The sequence below is a fragment of the Xyrauchen texanus genome, chromosome 3, assembly GCF_025860055.1.
Source record: "Xyrauchen texanus isolate HMW12.3.18 chromosome 3, RBS_HiC_50CHRs, whole genome shotgun sequence".
Taxonomy (NCBI): Eukaryota; Metazoa; Chordata; class Actinopteri; order Cypriniformes; family Catostomidae; genus Xyrauchen; species Xyrauchen texanus.
In genome coordinates this window covers 59998813-60020188 of record NC_068278.1, presented here as the reverse complement: position 1 = coordinate 60020188, position 21376 = coordinate 59998813, and the positions used below count along the sequence as shown (strand labels likewise).

General features: G+C 40.5%; 2 protein-coding genes across 5 annotated transcripts in view; one reads left to right on the top strand and one right to left on the bottom strand.

Moving 5' to 3' along the window:
• Positions 1-4218, bottom strand: part of mbd2 (methyl-CpG binding domain protein 2) — a 55112-nt gene extending 50894 nt beyond the window's left edge. Inside the window, exon 1 of the mRNA XM_052100902.1 lies at positions 3841-4218. Coding sequence (XP_051956862.1) covers positions 3841-3956 — 116 coding nt within the window. The 5' untranslated portion in view covers positions 3957-4218. The remainder of the gene's footprint in view (positions 1-3840) is intronic.
• Positions 4219-7900: 3682 nt separating this feature from the next.
• LOC127625644 (E3 ubiquitin-protein ligase RNF185) lies at positions 7901-19873 on the top strand. 4 transcript variants are annotated; one of them, XM_052100961.1, is made up of 7 exons: positions 7901-8001; positions 12289-12439; positions 12551-12569; positions 12649-12761; positions 16136-16190; positions 17220-17337; positions 19463-19873. In XM_052100961.1, the coding sequence occupies exons 2-7, from the start codon at positions 12309-12311 to the stop codon at positions 19558-19560; spliced, it is 534 nt and encodes a 177-aa protein (XP_051956921.1). In that variant the 5' UTR covers positions 7901-8001; positions 12289-12308; the 3' UTR covers positions 19561-19873. The 4 variants fall into 4 exon arrangements, with proteins under 4 accessions (XP_051956921.1, XP_051956912.1, XP_051956904.1 ...); XM_052100952.1 differs by lacking the exon at positions 7901-8001 and adding an exon at positions 8053-8163 and having other exon boundaries at positions 19466-19873; XM_052100944.1 differs by lacking the exon at positions 7901-8001 and adding an exon at positions 8053-8163.
• Positions 19874-21376: the final 1503 nt, after the last annotated feature.

The window sequence follows — 21376 nt, the reverse complement described above, 5'->3', positions numbered from 1 at the left end:
GTGAAAGGGTGAGTGAGTGTGTGAGTGAATGAGTGAGTGAGTGAGTGTGTGTGTGTGAGTGAGTGTGTGAGAGTGAGTGAGTGAGTGAATGAGTGAGTGAGTGAGTGAAAGAGTGAGTGAGTGGGTGAGTGAAAGAGTGAGTGAGTGGGTGAGTGAAAGGGTGAGTGAAAGGGTGAGTGAGTGTGTGAGTGAATGAGTGAGTGAGTGAGTGTGTGTGTGTGAGTGAGTGTGTGAGTGAGTGTGAGTGTGTGAGTGAGTGTGTGAGTGAGTGTGTGTGTGAGTGAGTGTGTGAGTGTGTGTGTGAGTGAGTGAGTGTGTGAGTGAGTGTGAGTGTGTGAGTGAGTGTGAGTGTGAGTGTGAGTGAGTGAGTGTGTGTGTGAGTGAGTGAGTGTGTGAGTGAGTGTGTGAGTGAGTGAGTGTGTGAGTGAGTGTGTGAGTGAATGAGTGAGTGAGTGAGTGAGTGAGCGAGAGAGAGAGAGATGATCGTGACAGGATTAATTTTACATCACGATAAATTTCACAATTGAGTTGTTCTTGCTGTAACTGTCAATATAATATACACAGTAAATCTGCTGCATGTTTCAGTGATGTCACAGTTCCATCAGCAGGAGGAATCGATGACAGTGAAGGAAAAAACACGCGGGAAATGATTTCAAGAAAAACATCAGGAAACTGCTTTTGATCCCGGGAGGTGTATACAGGTCTGAGATCAGCACAACTATTGCCAAATTCGACTCTCGCAGACATTTAAATATATTTTATCCACGATTCATCGACACGCTTACCGGTACATTACCGTAAACATCTCTCCTTCAGACGTTACACGCGTTTACTGCGCAGATGAATGTAAGAGCTGCTTTTAACTCATGAAGAACATCTGAATAATGGCAGAGCTTTATGATCTTATGAGGAGTTGTTTACTGACTAACATTAGTGACTGTGTCTCACTGGAACACACATTTCTGCTTCTTTTATATCCTTCTCTTTGTTTTTAATATCCATCCCTTTTTTCTCCCTGTTTGGAACGCCCAATTCCCGCTACTTAGCAGGTCCTCGTGGTGGCGTAGTGACTCGACTCAATCAGCGTGGCGGAGGACGAATCTCAGTTGCCTCCGCGTCTGAGTCCGTCAATCCGCGCATCTTATCACGTGACTTGTTGAGTGTGTTACCGTGGAGACAAAGCGCGTGTGGAGGCTTCACGCTGTTCTCCGCAGCATCCACACACAACTCACCACCCGCCCCACCGAGAGAGAGAACCAGATTATAGTGACCACGAGGAGGTTACCCCATGTGACTCTACCCTCCCTAGCAACCGGGCCAATTTGGTTGCTAAGGAGACCTGGCTGGAGTCAATCAGCACGCCCTGGATTCAAACTCTTTGAGGCACTTAGTAGTAAGTAACGCTGATATCTCAGCCTGATCTCATTAATATTTGCATTACAATAATGTGTGAAAATTAGGACAGAAATATTTTACAGTTACCTACCATAATATAATATATATATATATATAATAAAATAATAGAATAAATATAATATATAAAAAAATATATTTTATTTTTTATAAAACAAATATATATAATATAATAAAATATAAAATAACAAAATTATATTTTATTTTTTATAAAAAAATATAATAGATAAAAATATATATTGTATTTTTTATTAAAAAAAATATATAATAATATAATAAAAATAAAATATAAAACATTATATTTTATTTTTTATAAAACAAATATATATAATATAAAATTATATTTTTATTAAAAAAATATAATAGAATAAATATAATAGATTAAATAAAATTATAAAAAATAATATATAAAATATTATATTTTTATAATATATATATATATATATATATATATATATATATAATAAATATGATATATAAAAATGTATATTTTATATTTGTATAAATCAAATATATATATAACATAATATACAGTATATTACATTTTTTATAAAACATACATATATATATATAAAATATAAGAGTTCCAAAAACAACAGTGTAAATGTAAAATTGACCAAAACTAAAGTTGACCAAAAGAGAGACATGTTTTAACTAAGTATTTAGAAATATTTTAATATTTAAAACATTATTTTTCAAGCCATTCATATGTTTTTAAAGCCTTAAAAGGAAATCATATATCTCTTTAATATAATGGAATTTATATATTTGAAGTTAAAGATGTCAAAATGACTCAAGTTGTATGAAGCACACATGAACCTCAAGAAATATTAATTAATCGTGAAAGTTAAATTAATCATTATAATCTCAATGATTTGCTTGACAAATGTCATCATCATGACACCCCTAACTGAGATTGTGTGGACCGAGGAGGAAATTTGGATTAATTTAGAAACCTCTAAGAAAAAACAAGAATTATAATCTGACAGTTCCATTCCTGGATGCTGATTGGTCAACAGCCGTGATTTATTCATGATCAATCACTGACCTCATCACTGACCTTCTATTTGTATCACTCCACAGTACTCATAGATGTCAGTCATTCTTGTTGCCTAGCAACGTGCCATTTACTGTTTACAGTCAAAGACTATATTCTCTGGCAGAAGAATCGCAATTAATGATTTTACTTACAAAATATGACATTTTAATGAACATTTGTGTGCTTAACATTAGTATGTGGTGACCGTTTTATAAAAGTAATAAGGCACTGTGAATATAGTCATGGCTGAAGGGGTTTAAAAATAAAAATAAATAAATAAAAGCTTGTGTGCCCGATTACCAGATTAGTACTGCTGATATTGGCTGCTATTTCTGTTGTCCTAACTTTGTAAGCATGTAATTCTGGTTCTGTTCACTCTACCTCTCTTTGAAAAGTCTCATTTTATTCCACTAGGTGGCAGAAAGCACTAGAAAAATATTTTTTCTCTCTGTCACATTCCATCACAATATACAGATGTGAACTGTAGGGGGCGCTCTAACACATTTACCACAGATGTGCTCCTCCATAGACATTCAGTCTAATGTTCAGTTCAAGCAACACCCTCATTATTACATTGAATATCTCGGCCTCTGAGTGGACTACAAGCTCAATGTAGGGGTCATTAGAAAGCTGAGATCCTCCCTTTTGCGATGATGTATAATATTTTATCACATTTAAATATATATATATATATATATATATATATATATATATATATATATATATATATATATATATATATATATATATATATATATATTTTTCTGATAATTTGCTTGCATGACTTAGACATTTGTAATTGATGACTTACAGAAATCATATTTCACTTTGTGATTCTTTTGAAAATCTTTCAAATTGTTGTATTAGAGCATCAAAATAAACTAAACAGTCACATTCCTGAGAACGAGACCTTTCATTTGATATATGACATGTCTATTTACGTGCTACATGAAGGACTTTTATTTTCATATAAACATTTCTACCCCATTTCCTCTAGGGGCGCTAATTTTCACCGCGAATGTTTTGAGGCCTTATTTTGTTATTTTAAGTAGCATAAATGCAAAAGTGATGGTCATTTCTGAAAAGTTCATATTCAAAGCTTTAAAATTATACTTAATATGCCTGACGTATTATACTGGAGACTTTGACGTTTAAGCGTAATCTTTTTCACGATATTGCGCCCCTTTGACGGGTCCATGGAGATTAAGGGGTTTAAAATAACAAATATTACAATTTTCTCAAATTTAAATTCTACTTTTGAATTAACAGTAAGTGTAACATAAGTCAACAGGTACAGCTCATGACACACTCTGACTTCTGCTACACTGTGACATTAAACCAGAGAAGTTACAATGTATCTCCTGTAACTCTTTCACTTGACACATTACCTGTAATAATACACATCACTCTTCCCAGCGCTCAGCCCGGACTTCCGGATCACTTCTTCCTTCTTCCAGCCGGGTGGAAGTGCCGGGCAATCCGTCTTCTTCCGCTCCATGTCCATTGATTGATCGATCAGCTCGATCGGGAGGTGTGAATATCCGCGATCCGAGCGCGCGTGCACGCGTGAGTGACGCTCGCTAACGCGCTAGAGGAGTTGCTCCTTAAACCAGATGACAGTCTCCCGTTTAGAGCCGTTAGAACTCTCGCCACACGCGCCGGTTCTGTTCGGTGACGCGGTTCAGTTGTGATCCGTTGACGTAAACGCGTCCGCGATCATAATATGCGTGTGATCCGTCTGTATCGCGGCTGTGACGCGCTCAAATTTCAGCACTTCCCACACGAGTGACCTAGTGCCTGGCAACCGCACGCCTCGCCTTCTTGATGTCTGGCAAGCCCCGCCCCTCTGGAAGCATGTTAGCCCCGCCCTTACTGTAATAAGCTTCTGTAAACCCGCCGGGGCTAGTTGTCACACTTTTTACTCTATATCTATCACTTTATATTTGATAGTTAAAACAAACTTTAAAATTACTCCAAAAAAAATAAAATAAAAAAATAAAGCTATTGAATATTTATTTCCCAGGAGATATCTCTCTCTCTCTCTCTCTCTCTCTCTCTCTCTCTCTCTCTCTCTCTCTCTCTCTCTCTCTCTCTACAAGTGAAGGTGGGTTTGTGCCCGTAGGTGACGTTGCCGGTCCTGTCTGGTCCAGTGAAGGTGGGTTTGTGCCCGTAGGCGACGTTGCCGGTCCTGTCTGGTCCAGTGAAGGTGGGTTTGTGCCCGTAGGTGACGTTGCCGGTCCTGTCTGGTCCAGTGAAGGTGGGTTTGTGCCCGTAGGTGACGTTGCCGGTCCTGTCTGGTCCAGTGAAGGTGGGTTTGTGCCCGTAGGCGACGTTGCCGGTCCTGTCTGGTCCAGTGAAGGTGGGTTTGTGCCCGTAGGCGACGTTGCCGGTCCTGTCTGGTCCAGTCAAGGCGGGTTTGTGCCCGTAGGTGACGTTGCCAGTCCGGTCTGGTCCAGTGAAGGCAAGTTTGTGCCCGTAGGCGGCGTTGCCGGTCCTGTCTGGTCCAGTGAAGGTGGGTTTGTGCCCATAGGTGGCGTTGCCAGTCCCGTCTGGTCCAGTGAAGGTGGGTTTGTGCCAGTAGGTGACGTTGGCAGTCCGGTCTGGTCCATTGAAGGTGGGTTTGTGCCCATAGGTGGCGTTGCCAGTCCCGTCTGGTCCAGTGAAGGTGGGTTTGTGCCCGTAGGTGGCGTTGCCAGTCCGGTCTGGTCCAGTGAAGGTGGGTTTGTGCCCGTAGGTGGCGTTGCCAGTCCCGCCTGGTCCAGTGAAGGTGGGTTTGTGCCCGTGAGGTGGCGTTGCCAGTCCGGTCTGGTCCAGTGAAGGTGGGTTTGTGCCCGTGAGGTGACGTTGTTGCTGGTGATGTCTGGTAAGGACCTGCATTACAACAGGCACACAAGCCCTCAGTCCAGCCTCTCTCAGACTACTGCAGACAGTCTGAGCACTGATGGAGGTATTGTGTGTTCCTGGTGTACCTTGGGCAGTTGTTGATGCCAACCTGTACCTGTCCCGCAGGTGGTCACCCAAAAATGAAAATCCTTTCATCATTTACTCACCCTAATGGCATCCCAGTTGTGTATGACTTTCTTTTTTCTAAGTATCTTAATAAATTAAGATTTTTAGAAGAATATTTCAGCTCTGTAGGTTCATACAATGCAAGTGAATGGTGACCAGAACTTTAAAGCTCCAAAAAGCACATAAATGCAGCATAAAAGTACTCCATACGACTCCAGTGGTTTAATCCATGTCTTCAAAAGTGATTTGATGACACATTCTTCATGCATATCGCCACCTACTGGGCAGGGAGGAGAATTTATAGTAAAAAAAGACTTAAATATTGATCTATTTCTCACACATATCTATCATATCACTTCTGAAGACATGGATTAAACCACTGGAGTCCACTGTGATGTTAGAATGTGTGTTTGATGTCACATCATCATGAATTATAACCAGATGAAAAACTACAATTGTACATTAATCAGGAAATAAATCCCTCCTATTGTCCTGTTGTATATGTTTAACTGATGCATTCATGTGTTTGCAGTGATTTCCCTAGTCTGCATCTAGTGCTCATGATGTTATGATGTTAAAGAAAAGGTGATGTAGCCACTAGTCTGAGTTATGAATAATAAATGCATTGCTCTGTACTCTTGTGACACTTTAGTGTAATGTTGAAGTATATTTAAAGGGTAGACTGTATGTGTTTGTATGTACTGGCTTATTAAACGTTTCAACATATATCCTTGTATAAATCTGAATTAATCATCAACAACAACAACAACAACAACAACAACAACAACGAGAAAAGCAGGAAAATTGTAAGAAAATGAGGTGACAAGAAGAAGGATTATACCCAGTCGTATTCATTTACACCCTAATGGAATGAACACACACACGCACACGCCCACGCCCACGCCCACACCCACACGCATGCATACACACACACACACACACACACACGCCCACACGCATGCATACACACACACACACGCCCACACGCCCACACGCATGCATGCATACACACACACGCCCACACCCACACGCATGCATACACTCAGCCACACACACACACACACACACACACACACATGCACACACACACAGACAAACTCACCCCCCCCACACACACACACACACACACACACACACATAAATACACACACACATCAAAGGCCGAGTTGTCTTCCATGAGTATAAACACAATAAATGACCACATTTTCATTTTCAGCGCCCTTCAAAGTACAGATGATTGAGAAGAGAAGTGAATTTTCTTTGCTATTGTCCTTGTATATTATAAAAACAATGCAAAAACCTAAGGCAGTCCACACACATTAATGTGTTTTCTATATGAAAATACTGTTTAAAACAGGATTTAAATATGAATATACACTTGATGACCCAACATCACATTAAAGGAATAGTTTCTAAAGGGACAGTCATCAAGCATGTGCTGCTCATCATATCTAACCATCACTCCTCATATTCAGATATTTATTTAATACACTTTCAAATCATAATAAAATTTGCTTTTTAAAGCCAATAAATATGAAATGCTAGTTAGTACACACGAGTAGTTTCTAAAGCAAAAATCCACTTTCAAATGTGATTAAAGCAATATAACTTCTCCTTATGCGACATAGGTGTAGTCCCTCAAATCTCAGGAGGGTTTTTGTCTTGGAGACATTTGCATATTATTATTTTTTTAATTCAAACAATCCGTCCCTTCAATCTCAATAAAACGATGAAATAAAAATCCCTTTTAATCATCACAAACGACTGTGATTGAACTATCTTATCAGCGCTGCGAAAAGTAACAGGTACCACGTGACCTCACCGTCTCTTGGGACAACCTGAAGAATGGCACTGAGAAAAATGTACCTTGCAATTGGAGATACACAGCGAACAGATATTGTGTAATTAAATTACTATCAGTAATTATAAGAAGACTTACTGATAAGAAGCATGACTTGACCGGACGGCAAACATCCAAAAAGTATGACAGTGGAAGAGGAAAGCGATACCTTGAGGAAAGGACGATTTTGTTATATTAATTAGGAACGCGCTATCTGATTGGTCGAAAAACTATAACCCAACCCAAACCCTACCTCATGAATATTAATGACTCCTCACAATCAGAGACACCGCCCGGAATCATTTCTATTACAAAAACTATTTTGTTTTTTAATTTCTTTAATATTTTTAAATAATATATATATTTTTTTAGAACAGTACAAAATAAATGTGTACATTAAACGTGTTGATAGTATACAAATTTAACAATGTAAAAGTAAATTCACTGAGTCGCAAGGGCAGAGAATAGACATAAAGAAAAAAATAAATAATTAAAAGATAATTATTAAAATATAAATAATAACAATAGTAATAATAATAATAATTTATTTAGTAATAGCGCGATTGGTCTAACGCGTATGACGTCAGTGGGTTGCACTTCCGGGCTGGAGTGTGTGTTGGTGACGTTAGCTGTAAGTTCAGGAGTGAGGCAGCAAGCGGCGTTAATTTCACTCCGCGGACGCTTTCATGAGGCACACGGGGTAATAGTTTAAACTATTTAATAATTATACGTGATCTAAAATACGATCCCGTGGTTAGTTAAAAGGATATTTGTGTTGTTTAAGCGTGAAATAAGTGATGTAAGGAGCTAAACAGCTAATATCAACAACACATTCAGATGCAGAGAGTGATTCTCTTGAGAGGCAGGCTGAGCTCATTTTTTATTTAATAAACCATGAGTAATATATATATATATATATATATATATATATATATATATATATATATATATATATATATATATATATATATATATATATATGCGCATTACTCATGGTTTTTCCTGTGTTTATTGTAATGTTTGTTGTACAGAGATGTTATGTCTGTCTATCTGTCTATCGATATGTTTATCTATCTATCTATCTATCTGTCTGTCTGTCAATATGTTTATCTGTCTGTCTATATGTCTATCTATCAATATGTTTATATGTCTGTCTATCTGTATGTTTATCTATCTGTCTGTCTGTCTGTCTATCAATATGTTTATTTGTCTGTCTATATGTCTGTCTGTATGTTTATCTATCTGTCTGTCTGTCAATATGATTATCTGTCTGCCTATCTATGTCTGTCTGTCTGTCTATCAATATGTCTGTCTATCTGTCTGTTTATCTATCTGTCTGTCTGTTTATCTATCTGTCTGTCTGTATGTTTATCTATCTATCTGTCTGTCTGTCTGTCTATCAGTATGTCTATCTATCTCTCTATCTGTCTGTTTATCTGTCTGTCTGTCTATCTGTATGTATGTATGTCTGTCTGTCTGTCTGTCTATCAATATGTTTATCTGTCTGTCTATCTATATGTCTGTCTGTCAATATGTTTATCTGTCTGTCTGTCAATATGTTTATTTATCTGTCTGTCTGTCTATCAGTATGTTTATCTGTCTGTCTATCTATCTGTCTGTCTGTCTATCTGTATGTCTGTCTGAGAGAACTCTGCAATATAATTCTTACCCTTGATCAAATCTTCAGATTCTGTTGTAGTAATATTCAACTTTCCCTCTGTGTGTCAGCGTGTCTGAAGGTGTAGTGTTGTTGTGTTTGTGTCAGCGTGTCTAAAGGTGTAGTGTTGTTGTGTTTGTGTCAGCCTGTCTAAAGGTGTAGTGTTGTTGTGTTTGTGTCAGCGTGTCTAAAGGCGTAGTGTTGTTGTGTTTGTGTCAGCCTGTCTAAAGGCGTAGTGTTGTTGTGTTTGTGTCAGCGTGTCTAAAGGTGTAGTGTTGTTGTGTTTGTGTCAGCCTGTCTAAAGGTGTAGTGTTGTTGTGTTTGTGTCAGCGTGTCTAAAGGTGTAGTGTTGTTGTGTTTGTGTCAGCCTGTCTAAAGGCGTAGTGTTGTTGTGTTTGTGTCAGCGTGTCTAAAGGTGTAGTGTTGTTGTGTTTGTGTCAGCGTGTCTAAAGGCGTAGTGTTGTTGTGTTTGTGTCAGCGTGTCTAAAGGCGTAGTGTTGTTGTGTTTGTGTCAGCGTGTCTAAAGGCGTAGTGTTGTTGTGTTTGTGTCAGCGTGTCTAAAGGCGTAGTGTTGTTGTGTTTGTGTCAAGCGTGTCTAAAGGCGTAGTGTTGTTGTGTTTGTGTCAGCGTGTCTAAAGGTGTAGTGTTGTTGTGTTTGTGTCAAGCGTGTCTAAAGGCGTAGTGTTGTTGTGTTTGTGTCAGCGTGTCTAAAGGCGTAGTGTTGTTGTGTTTGTGTCAGCGTGTCTAAAGGCGTAGTGTTGTTGTTTTTGTGTCAGCGTGTCTAAAGGCGTAGTGTTGTTGTGTTTGTGTCAGCCTGTCTAAAGGCGTAGTGTTGTTGTGTTTGTGTCAGCGTGTCTAAAGGCGTAGTGTTGTTGTGTTTGTGTCAGCCTGTCTAAAGGTGTAGTGTTGTTGTGTTTGTGTCAGCCAAGGCGTAGTGTTGTTGTGTTTGTGTCAGCGTGTCTAAAGGCGTAGTGTTGTTGTGTTTGTGTCAGCCTGTCTAAAGGTGTAGTGTTGTTGTGTTTGTGTCAGCCTGTCTAAAGGTGTAGTGTTGTTGTGTTTGTGTCAGCCTGTCTGAAGGTGTAGTGTTGTTGTGTTTGTGTCAGCGTGTCTAAAGGTGTAGTGTTGTTGTGTTTGTGTCAGCCTGTCTAAAGGTGTAGTGTTGTTGTGTTTGTGTCAGCCTGTCTAAAGGCGTAGTGTTGTTGTGTTTGTGTCAGCGTGTCTGAAGGCGTAGTGTTGTTGTGTTTGTGTCAGCGTGTCTAAAGGCGTAGTGTTGTTGTGTTTGTGTCAGCCTGTCTAAAGGCGTAGTGTTGTTGTGTTTGTGTCAGCGTGTCTAAAGGTGTAGTGTTGTTGTGTTTGTGTCAGCGTGTCTAAAGGTGTAGTGTTGTTGTGTTTGTGTCAGCGTGTCTGAAGGCGTAGTGTTGTTGTGTTTGTGTCAGCCTGTCTAAAGGCGTAGTGTTGTTGTGTTTGTGTCAGCCTGTCTAAAGGCGTAGTGTTGTTGTGTTTGTGTCAGCCTGTCTAAAGGCGTAGTGTTGTTGTGTTTGTGTCAGCGTGTCTAAAGGCGTAGTGTTGTTGTTTTTGTGTCAGCGTGTCTAAAGGCGTAGTGTTGTTGTGTTTGTGTCAGCGTGTCTAAAGGCGTAGTGTTGTTGTGTTTGTGTCAGCGTGTCTAAAGGCGTAGTGTTGTTGTTTTTGTGTCAGCGTGTCTAAAGGCGTAGTGTTGTTGTTTTTGTGTCAGCGTGTCTAAAGGCGTAGTGTTGTTGTGTTTGTGTCAGCGTGTCTAAAGGCGTAGTGTTGTTGTGTTTGTGTCAGCGTGTCTAAAGGCGTAGTGTTGTTGTTTTTGTGTCAGCGTGTCTAAAAGCGTAGTGTTGTTGTGTTTGTGTCAGCCTGTCTAAAAGCGTAGTGTTGTTGTGTTTGTGTCAAGCGTGTCTAAAGGCGTAGTGTTGTTGTGTTTGTGTCAGCCTGTCTAAAGGTGTAGTGTTGTTGTGTTTGTGTCAGCGTGTCTAAAGGCGTAGTGTTGTTGTGTTTGTGTCAGCGTGTCTAAAGGCGTAGTGTTGTTGTGTTTGTGTCAGCCTGTCTAAAGGTGTAGTGTTGTTGTGTTTGTGTCAGCCTGTCTAAAGGCGTAGTGTTGTTGTGTTTGTGTCAGCGTGTCTAAAGGTGTAGTGTTGTTGTGTTTGTGTCAGCCTGTCTAAAGGTGTAGTGTTGTTGTGTTTGTGTCAGCCTGTCTAAAGGCGTAGTGTTGTTGTGTTTGTGTCAGCGTGTCTGAAGGCGTAGTGTTGTTGTGTTTGTGTCAAGCGTGTCTAAAAGCGTAGTGTTGTTGTGTTTGTGTCAGCCTGTCTAAAGGCGTAGTGTTGTTGTGTTTGTGTCAGCGTGTCTAAAGGTGTAGTGTTGTTGTGTTTGTGTCAAGCGTGTCTAAAGGTGTAGTGTTGTTGTGTTTGTGTCAAGCGTGTCTAAAAGGCGTAGTGTTGTTGTGTTTGTGTCAGCGTGTCTAAAGGCGTAGTGTTGTTGTGTTTGTGTCAGCGTGTCTAAAGGTGTATTGTTGTTGTGTTTGTGTCAGCCTGTCTAAAGGTGTAGTGTTGTTGTGTTTGTGTCAGCGTGTCTAAAGGTGTAGTGTTGTTGTGTTTGTGTCAGCCTGTCTAAAGGTGTATTGTTGTTGTGTTTGTGTCAGCCTGTCTAAAGGTGTAGTGTTGTTGTGTTTGTGTCAGCGTGTCTAAAGGTGTAGTGTTGTTGTGTTTGTGTCAGCCTGTCTAAAAGCGTAGTGTTGTTGTGTTTGTGTCAAGCGTGTCTAAAGGCGTAGTGTTGTTGTGTTTGTGTCAGCGTGTCTAAAGGTGTAGTGTTGTTGTGTTTGTGTCAGCGTGTCTAAAGGTGTAGTGTTGTTGTGTTTGTGTCAGCCTGTCTAAAGGCGTAGTGTTGTTGTGTTTGTGTCAGCGTGTCTAAAGGCGTAGTGTTGTTGTGTTTGTGTCAGCGTGTCTAAAGGTGTAGTGTTGTTGTGTTTGTGTCAGCGTGTCTAAAGGTGTAGTGTTGTTGTGTTTGTGTCAGCGTGTCTAAAGGTGTAGTGTTGTTGTGTTTGTGTCAGCGTGTCTAAAGGCGTAGTGTTGTTGTGTTTGTGTCAGCCTGTCTAAAGGTGTAGTGTTGTTGTGTTTGTGTCAGCGTGTCTAAAGGTGTATTGTTGTTGTGTTTGTGTCAGCGTGTCTAAAGGTGTATTGTTGTTGTGTTTGTGTCAGCGTGTCTAAAGGTGTAGTGTTGTTGTGTTTGTGTCAGCGTGTCTAAAGGTGTATTGTTGTTGTGTTTGTGTCAGCGTGTCTAAAGGCGTAGTGTTGTTGTGTTTGTGTTCAGGTTGTGCAGTTAACAGCACTATGGCCAGCGAGAGTTCCTCTGCAGCTAATGGACAGACATCAGGAGAGAACAGCAGCAGCACGTTTGAATGCAACATCTGTCTGGACACGTCCAAAGATGCCGTCATCAGTTTGTGTGGTCATCTCTTCTGGTGAGATCATGCCACTCTTTCATCAAATGCTCATTGAGTAAAAATATTAACCAGGCAACACTTTATCTTCCCATGTTTACCGCTGATTTTACCTGTGGCATCACCGCCTAGTTGGCCGTGTTTACATCAAGTGAGTATCAGTGTTTCGTCTTGTAAAGATGAGTGACAGCACTGCACAATGTATCTAAACCGGCCGTTTGCATGTGCAGTGGTTAGAGACCAGGCCGAACCGACAGGTGTGTCCAGTCTGTAAGGCCGGCATCAGTCGGGAGAAAGTGATCCCGCTGTACGGAAGAGGCAGTACAAGCCAAGAAGACCCCAGGTAAACAAGACTTCATTTGGATTAAAGCTGATGTTCTCAGTGTTGTAAAAGACAGTTTGATATTTCTTTCTGGAGCTGAAAGGAGAAACACGTCATGTTGTGTTACCATCCGGAGACAGAATAACGACATACGAATGTTAAAATAAAAATGGCCAGAATACGTTTTTATTTATTTATTTTTATTTTTTTATTTTTTGTAATTTTTTTAAAATTATTATTCCTTAAAAATAAAAAGCAGTGAAACAATTTTATTTTAAAATATGATTAATATTAAAAAATGTTTGTCCAACAAAAGTCATGTGATGTAACCGTCCGGAGACAGTAAAATAAATAAAAAATATATAAAAATAACAGTGTAAATAAAAGTAGAATTTTTTTTATTATGTTAAAATAAAAATGGCCCGAATAATCTTTATATATTTTTTTTTTATTTTTAACTTTTTATACTGAAACAATTTTATTTTAAAATATGATTAATGTTTGAAAAACGTTTGTCCGCTGTATAAATGACCTGGATCGGTATCGGCTCCGATACTGAAGCTGTTAGACGGGTCGGGTATTGGTCGGATGAGCCCGATCTAAATCCGATACAAAAAGCCACTCGAAGACGTGCGACAACTCTGAGAATCACAAAACACTGTTTAATATGTATATATATCAAATATGCAGTGAATCAGTGAATGCCGCCGCTCTGTTTACAGACACACGGCTATTTTTATCCTTCACGCATTGCGCAATATTTGAGCGCTACTCACGAACGACATCTCAGATGTAGAAGCTCAATAGTCCTGTTCACTTATAATATGCATTTATAACGGCACATTAAGAAGCATTTGACCAGAATTTAAATAAGAAGTGAATTAAACGACTGAACTAGCCCACAAACACACACATACAGGACGTCCTGGAGACTTCAGCATGTCAAAATAAAAGCGTGAGGAGTTAAAAGTTAAAGGTGCACGATTGAGATGTATTACTATTATAATATATTATTATTTGTTTACAATTTATAACAATATTTAAGTTGAATGGGTTCCAAAAAGTAACTGTGTGAATGAAAAGTTTAGTTGTCAACTAAATTAACAAAAAAGAGATCTGAATCCTTTAAAGTCCAGATACAAGATGACAATTTTACGCAAGAATGTAACACATGTTTGTGTTGTTCTGCTGGAGTGTTTGTTCACTGTATAAACTGTGTGTTGCTCATACAGCTGAAGTGCCACTTACTGCCCCCTGGAGTAAACAGGTGGTACTACAAGCATTTCTCAGGAATCTTCATTATTATTGCGGGCATTGCGATTAATTGCGTTAATTTTTTTTAATGTGTTATTTTTTTGTAAAATTAATCGCACTGAATTAACGCGTTAAATTGACAGCCCTTATACATATATATATACAGTGAGGAAAATAAGTATTTGAACACCCTGCTATTTTGCAAGTTCTCCCACTTAGAAATCATGGAGGGGTCTGAAATTGTCATCGTAGGTGCATGTCCACTGTGAGAGACATAATCTAAAAAAAAAAATCCAGAAATCACAATATATGATTTTTTAACTATTTATTTGTATGATACAGCTGCAAATAAGTATTTGAACACCTGAGAAAATCAATGTTAATATTTGGTACAGTAGCCTTTGTTTGCAATTAAGCGTTTCCTGTAGTTTTTCACCAGGTTTGCACACACTGCAGGAGGGATTTTGGCCCACTCCTCCACACAGATCTTCTCTAGATCAGTCAGGTTTCTGGGCTGTCGCTGAGAAACACGGAGTTTGAGCTCCCTCCAAAGATTCTCTATTGGGTTTAGGTCTGGAGACTGGCTAGGCCACGCCAGAACCTTGATATGCTTCTTACAGAGCCACTCCTTGGTTATCCTGGCTGTGTGCTTCGGGTCATTGTCATGTTGGAAGCCCCAGCCTCGACCCATCTTCAATGCTCTAACTGAGGGAAGGAGGTTGTTCCCCAAAATCTCGCAATACATGGCCCCTGTCATCCTCTCCTTAATACAGTGCAGTCAGCCCTGTCCCATGTGCAGAAAAACACCCCCAAAGCATGATGCTACCACCCCCATGCTTCACAGTAGGGATGGTGTTCTTGGGATGGTACTCATCATTCTTCTTCCTCCAAACACGGTTAGTGGAATTATGACCAAAAGGTCTCATCTGACCACATGACTTTCTCCCACGACTCCTCTGGATCATCCAAATGGTCATTGGCAAACTTAAGACGGGCCTTGACATGTGCTGGTTTAAGCAGGGGAAACTTCCGTGCCATGCATGATTTCAAACCGTGACGTCTTAGTGTATTACCAACAGTAACCTTGGAAACGGTGGTCCCAGCTCTTTTCAGGTCATTGACCAGCTCCTCCCGTGTAGTTCTGGGCTGATTTCTCACCTTTCTTAGGATCATTGAGACCCCACGAGGTGAGATCTTGCACGGAGCCCCAGTCCGAGGAGATTGACAGTCATGTTTAGCTTCTTCCATTTTCTAATGATTGCTCCAACAGTGGACCTTTTTTCACCAAGCTGCTTGGCAATTTCCCGTAGCCCTTTCCAGCCTTGTGGAGGTGTACAATTTTGTCTCTAGTGTCTTTGGACAGCTCTTTGGTCTTGGCCATGTTAGTAGTTGGATTCTTACTGATTGTATGGGGTGGACAGGTGTCTTTATGCACCTAATGACCTCAAACAGGTGCATCTAATTTAGGATAATAAATGGAGTGGAGGTGGACATTTTAAAGGCAGACTAACAGGTCTTTGAGGGTCAGAATTCTAGCTGATAGACAGGTGTTCAAATACTTATTTGCAGCTGTATCATACAAATAAATAGTTAAAAAATCATACATTGTGATTTCTGGATTTTTTTTTTTAGATTATGTCTCTCACAGTGGACATGCACCTACGATGACAATTTCAGACCCCTCCATGATTTCTAAGTGGGAGAACTTGCAAAATAGCAGGGTGTTCAAATACTTATTTTCCTCACTGTATATATATATATATACAAAATAAAAAATATACATATTAAATTAAAACTTATATTCTTGACTAAAATATACAGTGTGTCATTTATATATATATATATATATATATATATATATATATATATAGAAATATTTACATAATAAATAAAATATATTATATTTAAATATTATATAAAAAAATTATATAAAAAAAAAATTAATCTTGAATTTTTTTTACAAAATGCATTTTTATTTTTGTTATTTTGTAATAAAGGATTAAGTTGTGAACATTGTGCGTTCAAGGTGCAAGGAAACCATATTTATACCTTTAAATTTAATGCATTAAGTTATTAAATCATTCCTTTTGTAGCGGATGCGATTCATTCATACATGGACTTCATTTCCTTTGTGATTTCAGAGAGAGAACTCCACCACGACCACAAGGACAACGACCAGAGCCGGAAAACCGTGGCGTGAGTACATGTTCAATTATTTAATCATCTTTAAATGATTGTTTATCATCCCACTAGTGTGAGGAGCGTCTCCGCTCATGATCATTACAGCAGTCTCCAGATTATACTGTAGTCTCTAAATGTGTCGTTGCACAAGACGTTTGTGATGAAACGATTACATGGATAAAAGTGTTGCTGTAGTGCCGACCTGCAGTAATTCATTAGTCAAACGAGCCGCCGATGGGGCTTATTAAGAGACGTCTCTGAAGACCGAACGACGCTCTGTGGCGTCCTCTGAGGTGATGACAACATCTGACGTTTAAAGTTGCATCACACGTCGTCGTTTAATGTGCTGATGGAGTCATTTATGCATTATTGTTTTACTAACGCAGCTCTTTAACACACCTGAAAGCTTTATGTTATGTATGTGAACATTAAAGGAATAGCTCAGTCATCATTTCACCCTCATGTTGTTCTAAACCCATTGAACATATGAGCGAAGGGATCGTCTGATGGGGGGTTCGCGTGATGTGAAGTGATCGTCTGACAGTCATCACACGAACCCCCACCACAGTCAGACGATCACTTCACGACTGGGGTTGGTGGAGGGATTAGCGTGAGATGGGCGTGGAGCGAACGTCTGATGGGGGGGTGGGTGTTCACATGATATGACTGGGGGTGGGGGTGTTAGCGTGATATTAGCATGAAGTGAATGTCTGACTGGGTGTGACGTAGTTTCCAATTCAAGTGAACAAGTGTAATCGATTTTTGTGAGGAACAGACCCAAATAATAATGCCTTTTGACGAATAATGCCTTTTGACCTCCGTGGCATTTGACCTCCGTGGCATTGGCGTGCCATCTGTGTAGTCTTTCTTTAGAGTCTGATTATGTAATCCAGATGACATGTTTGTACAATTATATTATGATGTCAAAAGTGTCATTTCTGGGTGAACTGTTCCTTTAAATAAACAATTCATCATAGAAATGTGATTTATATGAATTAGTGAACTGTCGATATACAATGTTCCCTGTGTAAACCATGTGTGCAGGGATTTCAAGGATTTGGCTTTGGAGATGGAGGATTCCAGATGTCTTTTGGGATTGGGGCTTTTCCTTTTGGGATCTTTGCCACAGCATTTAATATCAATGATGGGAGACCACCACCAGGTGTGTGACACAATGTTACACTGATACTTTCACCTGCATGTAACCGCAATATAGAAAGATTTCCTCAATTGTCCCCTGAAACAGTTCTTGGTAAAGTGAATGTGTGTACTTTTTTGACGGTCCCTTACCGCACCCTCCACAGTGTTAGCACGTTTTAGCGCAACGTGTGGACTTTTCAGACGGTCCCTTACCGCACCCTGCACAGTATTAGCACGTTTTAGCGCAACATGTGGACTTTTCAGATGGTCCATTACCGCACCCTGCACAGTATTAGCACGTTTTAGCGCAACATGTGGACTTTTCAGATGGTCCATTACCGCACCCTGCACAGTATTAGCACGTTTTAGCGCAACATGTGGACTTTTCAGATGGTCCATTACCGCACCCTGCACAGTATTAGCACGCTTTTAGCGCAACATGTGGACTTTTCAGATGGTCCATTACCGCACCCTGCACAGTATTAGCACGTTTTAGCGCAACATGTGGACTTTTCAGATGGTCCATTACCGCACCCTGCACAGTATTAGCACGCTTTAGCGCCAACATGTGGACTTTTCAGATGGTCCATTACCGCACCCTGCACAGTATTAGCACGCTTTTAGCGCAACATGTGGACTTTTCAGATGGTCCATTACCGCACCCTGCACAGTATTAGCACGTTTTAGCGCAACATGTGGACTTTTCAGATGGTCCATTACCGCACCCTGCACAGTATTAGCACGTTTTAGCGCCAACATGTGGACTTTTCAGATGGTCCATTACCGCACCCTGCACAGTATTAGCACGTTTTAGCGCAACATGTGGACTTTTCAGATGGTCCCTTACCGCACCCTGCACAGTATTAGCACGTTTTAGCGCAACATGTGGACTTTTCAGATGGTCCCTTACCGCACCCTGCACAGTGTTAGCACGTTTTAGCGCAACATGTGGACTTTTCAGACGGTCCCTTACTGCACCCTCCACAGTATTAGCACGTTTTAGCGCAACTTGTGGACTTTTCAGACGGTCCCTTACCGCACCCTGCACAGTATTAGCACGTTTTAGCGCAACGTGGACTTTTCAGATGGTCCGTTACTGCACCCTTCACAGTGTTAGCACGTTTTAGCGCAACATGTGGACTTTTCAGATGGTCCCTTACCGCACCCTGCACAGAATTAGCATGTTTTAGCGCAACATGTGGACTTTTCAGACGGTCCCTTACCGCACCCTGCACAGTGTTAGCACGTTTTAGCGCAACATGTGGACTTTTCAGATGGTCCATTACCGCACCCTCCACAGTATTAGCACGTTTTAGCGCAACATGTGGACTTTTCAGACGGTCCCTTACCGCACCCTTCACAGTATTAGCACGTTTTAGCGCAACGTGTGGACTTTTCAGACGGTCCCTTACCGCACCCTACACAGTATTAGCATGTTTTAGCGCAATGTGTGGACTTTTCAGACGGTCCCTTACCGCACCCTCCACAGTATTAGCATGTTTTAGCGCAACGTGTGGACTTTTCAGACGGTCCCTTACCGCACCCTGCACAGTATTAGCACGTTTTAGCGCAACATGTGGACTTTTCAGATGGTCCGTTACTGCACCCTCCACAGTATTAGCACGTTTTAGCGCAACATGTGGACTTTTCAGATGGTCCGTTACTGCACCCTCCACAGTATTAGCATGTTTTAAGCATAGCGTGTGGACTTTTCAGGCGGTCCCTTACCGCACCCTCCACAGTATTAGCACGTTTTAGCGCAACATGTGGACTTTTCAGATGGTCCGTTACTGCACCCTCCACAGTATTAGCATGTTTTAGCGCAACGTGTGGACTTTTCAGATGGTCCGTTACTGCACCCTCCACAGTATTAGCATGTTTTAGCGCAACGTGTGGACTTTTCAGATGGTCCGTTACTGCACCCTCCACAGTATTAGCATGTTTTAGCGCAACGTGTGGACTTTTCAGACGGCCCCTTACCGCACCCTTCACAGTGTTAGCACGTTTTAGCGCAATGTGTAGACTTGTCCTGTGGAATTGTCAGACGGTTTCCTATTTCTCCATGCATTTTAGAAACTGTACCAGCTTTAAAATCAGACCTGTTTTATAGTCATAATTCTCTTTGATATTCCTCTCTCTATCCGCAGCAGCCCCAGGCACCCCTCAGCACACGGATGAGCAGTTCCTGTCCCGCCTCTTCCTGTTTGTGGCGCTCCTCATCATGTTCTGGCTGCTCATCGCGTAAACCATTATGAACTTTCTGATCAGGACACGATAATCTGTGGAATAAAAGCAGATGAGCCACGAATACGAAACTGCACAGATCACGATTGCCCGTCAGATGTGTTCGTCCTGATGATGAACCAGTCGAGAGTCTTTTCTATGAAAGAGATGCAACGCTTGAGATTTGATTGCATGTCTGTGATACTGTGAAGGATGATTTTAGAGTTTTATTTCTCTTAAGATTAAATTATTAATATTTGGGTTATTCTACAACTGCACTGGCAAATGTTGTCATTCACTTTAATAAAGCAAGAATGAGGAAAATTACTATCGGAGTAAATACAGTCATTTGTAGTACTTCATATTGCTTTTATTAATGAATTATCAACAATAAAATTGTCTGTGTGTAAAATGCTCGTGTGTTTTATTATCAGAGCATGCATCATCATGTGTGTGTGCGTGTATGTGTGTGTGTGTATGTGTGTGTGTGTGTGCGTGTATGTGTGTGTGCGTGTGTGTGTGTGTGCGTCTGTGCATGTGTGTACGTGTGTGTCCGTGTATGTGTGTGCGTCTGCGCGTGCGTGTATGTGTGTGTGCGTATGTGCGTGTGCGTGTATGTGTGTGCGTCTGTGCATGCGTGTGCGTCTGTGCATGTGTGTATGTGTGTGTGTGCGTCTCTGTGTGTGTGTGTGTGTGCGTGTATGTGTGTGTGCCTCTGTGCATGTGTGTGTATGTGTGTGCGTGTGTGTGTGTGTGTGTGTGTGTGTGTGTGTGTGTGCGTCTGTGCATGCGTGTGCGTCTGTGCATGTGTGTGTACTTGGATGTGTGTGTGCGTGCATGTGTGTATGTGTGTGTGCGGGTATGTGTGTGCGTCTGTGCATGTGTGTGTGCGTCTGTGCATGTGTGTATGTGTGCGTGCGTGTATGTGTGTGCGCATGCGTGTATGTGTGTGCTTCTGTGCATGTGTGTGTGCTTGTATGTGTGTGTGCGTGTATGTGTGCGTGCGTGTATGTGTGTGCGCATGCGTGTATGTGTGTGCGTCTGTGTGTTTGTGTGTGAGCATTGGTGCAGGTATTACATACGTATTAGCAGTTTATGAATAATTTCTAAAACTCAAAAGAGCATGCAGACAGAAATAATTCATGTCTCATTTTTGACAAAGTCAGAAGAAGGCAAATCTTTAGTACATGTGCTGTAATCACACAAGTCCATGAACACGTGTTCATCAAGGAATTCATGGATTATGACAGTGAGGATCCAATCGAGATACAACACACGTGTGCAGCTCACTGATATTCACTGCCTTTACAGTGAGATTGTGGTTACGAGACTAAAAACACCTGATTTTTACATATCTTGAATCGTTTCGTCACTGCAAAATTTCCATCCACGGTGTCATTTTCATTTGATCCTACAATGTGCTTTTACAACGAGTTTGACTTCAGTTCATTATATTGAAGAATGAGTTTCTAATGAGTCGATGATGCATGCTCTGATAATAAAACACACGAGCATTTTACACACAGACAATTTTATTGTTGATAATTCATTAATAAAAGCAATATGAAGTACTACAAATGACTGTATTTACTCCGATAGTAATTTTCCTCATTCTTGCTTTATTAAAGTGAATGACAACATTTGCCAGTGCAGTTGTAGAATAACCCAAATATTAATAATTTAATCTTAAGAGAAATAAAACTCTAAAATCATCCTTCACAGTATCACAGACATGCAATCAAATCTCAAGCGTTGCATCTCTTTCATAGAAAAAGACTCTCGACTGGTTCATCATCAGGACGAACACATCTGACGGGGCAATCGTGATCTGTGCAGTT